General features: G+C 41.4%; 1 protein-coding gene across 1 annotated transcript in view; it reads left to right on the forward strand.

The window, feature by feature from the left end:
- The window catches only part of LOC138824232 (organic anion transporter 7-like), a 29,196-nt gene extending 23,357 nt beyond the window's left edge, over nt 1-5,839 (forward strand). The window contains exons 7-10 of the mRNA XM_070017913.1: nt 153-367; nt 1,614-1,722; nt 2,435-2,638; nt 4,393-5,839. Of these exons, the coding sequence (XP_069874014.1) occupies nt 153-367; nt 1,614-1,722; nt 2,435-2,638; nt 4,393-4,453 (589 nt within the window). The 3' untranslated portion in view covers nt 4,454-5,839. The remainder of the gene's footprint in view (nt 1-152; nt 368-1,613; nt 1,723-2,434; nt 2,639-4,392) is intronic.
- Nucleotides 5,840-6,310: the final 471 nt, after the last annotated feature.

Consider the following 6,310-nt stretch of genomic DNA (forward strand, 5'->3'; position numbering starts at 1 on the left):
TTTATAAAAATGATAACCACTTGCAAGGAAATACTTTGATAAAATATTATACCTTCATTCGTTTTCAAAAACTGACTATCTGCATTAATGTTGCTATAATCAATAGGACATAGACTGTAAAGTTTATGTGTTTTACTCTTTGTTCACTACAGATTTGTAATATACTTGCTCATTTATGGCTTAATACTCAACCTCCAGAACTTGGGAAGTAATACTTTTCTGCTGATGATTCTCTTTGGTGCCCAGAGCATCCCAGCTAATTGTATAACATTTATTGCACTGAATCACCTGGGCCGTCGAATAAGTCAATTTCTTTTCATGTCCTTTATGGGGACCTTCATTCTGGCTACTGCGTTGGTGCCTCAAGGTAAGGAAAACACACAGAGTAGAAAAGAAATATCTAACCAATTTTCTCAAGGGTTCATAGATGATGTATTTCTGTAATTGTAAAAATAGAGTTCCAACAATTCCCAGTGACCAATCTAGGCATTTAGCTGACATTCTGACATTCAACAGCAGGGAGAGATTTCCTTCATTACAGTTGATATGTATGTATGTATGTACAGCTTTCCTCTAGGCCAGCAATAGACATATTAGGTCTACATTTTGTATTTTGATCCTACTAAGACCACACTATACTGTCCTTTCCTCTGTCCAGCTCTTCATTGACAATTCATATTTCATAAACTCTGTTTATCTACTTATGAATATCATCACAGGCACCATTTATGTAAATTCAGTTTGGAGAATTATCTCCTGAGAAAGTAGATACTACTTGTCTGCAAATAAAGAAGAAATACAAGTCACTGTTATGGATCACCTCAGACTACCTTAGAGTCAATTTTACAAAATCAAGTGGACATATGTAATGAGAAAGAAAAGTGCAGGTGGTCACCATGTTTTTCTGAACTCAAGAATAGTACTGTGTTTTGTAAAATTCCAAACTGATGGGCTCAGATCCTCTTACATGTCAGCCTGGACTTCAGTGTGCTGCTTTGCCTCAATAATGACTCCAATGTCTCATGCTCTCCTATTGTGGAGAAAACTATGAAATTTCCATCCATTGTTTCTAAACTCTGAAATTCTTACTAAAAGAAGCCTTTACTCAAGATTCTTGACACATCATCATAGATCTAGCTACTCTCCAGGCTTTCCATCTGTGTAGGACTTGCACAGTACTAACCTCGTGTGTGGGCACATGGGTCATGGCTGTAAACTCCTTGAGGGCCAAGATAGATCCTGCACACACCCTCAGCAGTTTCTCACATGACAGTTCAACATTATAATAAGGACAGAGGAGACACTGGGCAGAAAAGAGAAAAGTGAACTCTGCTTCAATTCGTCAACCTCTGTCCCTCTCTAGCAAATGTCTGAGATGCAAAGAGACTGAGTACAAGCATTCAGAGTCAGTGATCCATCCTAAACCAAACTGTGTAGAGAAGGCACATTTCTCACTTGTTATCCACTGCAGGAACTCTGCCTCTGTTTAGTTCCTCTGTGATACACTTCAAGCCTGTACACAATTCCAATCAAGGTGTTTGCCATTATGAGCAGGGAATGCTGGTTGTGGCAGCTGGGACTTCCTGACTCTCTCTGGTTCTCCCTCTCTCCAGAAATGCAAACCCTCCGTCTGGTTCTCTCAACTCTGGGAGGAGGACTTCTATGTGCTACCACTACTTGTTCTGTAACCCATGGACAGGAACTAGTCCCCACCGTAATCAGGTACAGAACCTCATCTGTTTGCTGTTAGGATCAGACCTTTCTCAGCACCTTCATTCTTCAAACTAAGTTAAAAAGTAAATAAGTAAAAGCACAGGATATTTTGCAAAGGCAAATCATTGCAATGAAAACAACTCCAGCCAGAGTTGAGTGAAAGGTTGCTTTTGCCAAGGTACTGTGAAATCCACTGAATGTATCGTTCCTCTAGGCCTCTTGCAATCTTGCTGTTGTTTAGATTTTTTTTTGGTCAGTTATTGGGCTTGAACTCCAGGCCTGGGCACTGTCCATGAGCCTCTTTGTGCTCAAGGCTTAGGCTCTACCCTTGAGCCACAGTGCCATTTCCAGTTTTTGAGTGGTCAATTGGAGAGAAGAGTCTCATGTGGACTTTTCTGCCCAAGCTGGCCTTGAGCCATGTTCCTAAGTACCTAGGATTAGAGGCATGAGCCATTGGTGCCCCACTCCTGTAATCTTTGGTATTACTTAAAAGTAGATGCCATGAAGAGTGGCATTGCTAAATGATACACAGATGTCTATGTATGCTGTGAGGAAATGCTAGCAAAGCAACAGGAATTTCAAAGGCTAGAGTCAGTCCACAATCTCCATATGTCTAAATACACTGCTTCCTCAATCCCATATTGTAAGATAAGTCACAAGTGCCACAGTCCACATGAGTATTTCTAACATGTTATTTCTGTATTGTGCTTTGTGCTCTAAGGGCCACAGCTTTAGGAATCATTGGAATTGCTGGTAGCCTTGGGTCCTCACTGGCTCCCCTGTTGATGATTCTCGCAGTTTATTCTGCTCCCTTGCCCTGGATCATCTATGGTGCCTTCTCTGTTCTTGGTGGCTTTATAGTCCTCCTCCTTCCTGAAACCAGGAACCAACCTCTGCCTGACTCCATCCAAGATGTGGAAAATGAGTGAGTTAAACTTCTGGCTGTTCCTCACGAAGTCCTGTGCTATGGGTCTGCGAAGAGGAAGGCCAAACACCATTCAGGGCCATGGTTTCCCAACAGACCTAGAGAGGCTCTTTCTAACCAGTCAGTGCCATTGGTACAGGAAGTATCATATCTATTATGGTTTAGTTTCATCTTATCCATTTATGTGTTTTGTGGTAGTTTTTGCTTGTCCCAGGAAGCTTTCTAGATTACACAGAGGGTAACAGCAAGACAAGTACTATATAAGGGAAATTTCCTTCTCCCCTATACATCCCAATATGACCCTATCCATTTAGTGTTGGAAGCACACCCCTCCAGTATCACAAAATGAATAGATAACCAGAAGATAGAGTTTGTCAAGGCATTTTACTTCTGTATACAAGGGTGATCTGCCACTCTCCCCAGAGCTAGGCCGGTGCCCTGGGCAGAGTGGCCAGCTCAGTTTGGCCTAACCCAAAGGGTAATGCTGCCCCTTCTCCTTTTTGCTAAGGAGTCAGGCTCACATTTTCTTTACAATCAGTTATCAGGGTGAAGGGGTAATAAATACAAGGAAGTTAGAGAACACGCTAGGCATCAGTGAAAGAACGCTGCTAGGGAATGGGCAAAGGTATACATTGTTCTCATCACAGCTGGCTGGAAATAGGGTTGGGAATAGGGACACTGCTGATGGGCACAGTTGGAGGAGGCTGGTAAGTCAGCACAGAGTTCCCACGTTAAGGAAGAATGTCTAATCTTCAACTCCATTGGTAAGGACTCCTACTTATGACATTGCTGGCTGTTTACAAACAGAAGGTTGTTACAATTGAAATGAACAAGCAAATAATTCCAGAATATATTAGTATATAATGGTGACTGGTTAAAAGATGGTGACTGGTTATAAGATGGAGACATTTTAGTGTGATTGCAGAGGTTGCTTTTCTCTCACTAAATATGGTACATTCAGGCAGATAATGAACATTAGCACCCTATACAACCTTCTAGACACTGGATTCCCTCATCGCAGTAAGTGGTGATAAGGTGCTTGCAGTCAGCATTTCCTTTAGCTTCAGATCTGTGCCATCACTTGGGGCAGATCACAGAGAGCTCTAGAAAACCTCTGGCAAGTGACTATGTAGAGTTGGGGAAAAGTCTAATTGTGTTGTCTGTGCGATTCATTGTGAATGAAGGTATTCACAAAAGAGAAGAAGGGAGTGGTAAATAAAGGGTTTCATGTTGTTGTGCTTGAACTCAGGGTCTTGGCACTCTCCATGAACTCTTTTGCTCAAGATTAGCACTCTACTACATTGAGCCACAGCACCACTTCCAGTTTTCTGGTAGTTAATTGGAGCTAAGGGTCTCAACAACTTTCCTGCCCAGGCTGGCTTTGAAATGGGATCCTCAGATCTCAGCCTCCTGAGTAGGTAAGACTACAGGCATGAACCACCAGCACTCAGCTATAAAGGGTTTAAAAATGAAGAATGAGGAAGATTTTGACCTTGGTATGTATCCCAGTTTTCCCACACACCCCACTCCTCTTGGACTATGTCAAAATGTATACAATTCGTAGTAGAAATGACCAGAACTACCTTTGCAAAAACTTCCAGAGAGACTGGTTTCGAATCTTTAGACAAGGCATTAATATGGCCAATGCCAAGACATGAAAGATAAGCTTTTCCTAAAGAAGGCATAAGATATGTGTTTTCGTGGTGTCTTTTCATTTACATGTGGCCTTGCTGTTTCTCTTGTATCTTTTCCAGGAGGAAAGGCTCAAGACAAGCAAAGCAGGAAGATACCGTCATCAAAGTAACACAGTTTTAAGCAATTCTGGTAATTGTCCTAGATCTACTGAAAGAGCAAGAAAAAGGAAAAACAAGATCAGTATTCTTCCCTCGTACTAGTAATTTTTTTAATGAATTGACATATTAGAAAACATGGATCACATTTAAATGTTTGACACTGTATTAGAAAACATGGATCACATTTAAATGTTTGACACGGAACTAATGTCTATATAATAGCTAGTTTAATCAGAATCAGACAGTTGAAGGAAACTGGAATGTCTTGAAAGGAATCCTGATAGGAAATACTTTTGTACCTATGTACTGCTTTTCCAGGTGAGGTGCTGTTAATTCAGCTTTTTGTGGCTGTGACAAAACACCTGAGAAAGCTCACTGAAAAGGGGCAAAGTGTTATTCAGGGCTTTCAGTCCATAGACCCTTGACTATTCAGGCCCTGTGCAGACATCTTCCCCCCTCCTGCATAATCCTCCACCCAGTGTCTGTGTTATGTAGGTAACTGGAATACTTGGTATTATCTGACCTCCTCTGAGGTCACATCCTGGGCTGTCCAGGTCATGTCTCCTTTTAGAATGTGAGTGAGACCCAGGCCTTAAGTTGTCATCCAAATCCAGTGTTTCTACAGCTTTCCCACACCTGGCCACACCTTCCCCTGCCCCCCTGGCCTAGATAAGTCCTGGCCCCAGGGTGGCAGGCCCCTTTTCAGCCCTGTGCTTCTCCACCATGCAAGTGGGGAAGGCAATTTGGAATAAGTAACTTCTCTTCCTGCCTGGATTCCACAGTGGTGGCGTCATTCATTGGGGGCCTACTTTAATTTACCTTACAGTTATACTGCTTCAGAGCTTTGGGGAGGTTGTACCTCATAACAGAAGGGTGTCCTGGAGAAAACCTGTTGAAGTCATTGTGGGCATGAAGGCTAGAAGGAGGAAGGGCCGGGAGAGGGAAAGAGAGAGAGTTGGAGGGAAATAAAAAGAAAGAGAGATTGCAAGGCAAAGAGAAAGGGGAAATACAAAGAAAGAAAGATACAAAGAAGGAAGGAAGGAAGGAAAGAAAGGAAGAAAGAAAGAAAGAAAGAAAGGAAGAAAGAAAGAAACAGGGAGAGAGAGGAAAGGAGACCCCAAAGGAAGGAAGGAAGGGAGGGTGAGGAGAGTCAGTGAGTGTTGTAGGGAAGTAAAAAGAAGGGGAGATTAAAAGGCAGAGGGAAGGGATATACAAAGAAAGAAAAAAGAGAGGGAGGGAGGGAGGGAAAGAGAAAGGAAGGGAGAAAGACAGAGCAAAGGAAGGAAGGGAGGGAAAGAAATGAAAGAAAAGGAAGGAAGGTAAATCTGTGGATGTACAAAAATGTAAACCTCCTTTTATAATTAATATAAAGAAATGCAAAATTAAAAAGTTTTCATGTCTATGTTCATCAGAAGTGTTGATCTTTTTGTGTTGTGATCTTATACAGTTTTGCTATCAGAATAATAAGTCGCATAATGGGCCGGTAGCTTGTTCCCTTCCTGTTTTATGAAAGGGACATATCTATTAGCTCTTTAGAGGCTAGTATAAATCTGCAGTGAGCCTGCCTAAAAAATTACTATTGGTTCCTGTTAAGAATGAAATTGAAACATAATAGCTGTTACCAACAGATATAGCAATCTGGACAAATTCCACCTTGTGTTAAATAATAATTTGTAATTATACTATAAACTTGATTTGTTAATTATTTCCTTTCTGTAATACTTCAAAACTTTCTGGATTTAGAGAAAAGCATGTGCCAGAGTCCAAAGCTAAATTCCAAAGTCACTAGAGACAAACACATCCAAAGAAAAGAGAGAGATTGGATGCATTCCAGTTTGCCATTCCTCACTTTTTATTCTTTGAGATGTTAGTCCTATTC

The sequence above is a fragment of the Dipodomys merriami genome, unplaced genomic scaffold (assembly GCF_024711535.1).
Source record: "Dipodomys merriami isolate MVZ:Mamm:240054 unplaced genomic scaffold, mDipMer1.0.p SCAF_128, whole genome shotgun sequence".
Taxonomy (NCBI): Eukaryota; Metazoa; Chordata; class Mammalia; order Rodentia; family Heteromyidae; genus Dipodomys; species Dipodomys merriami.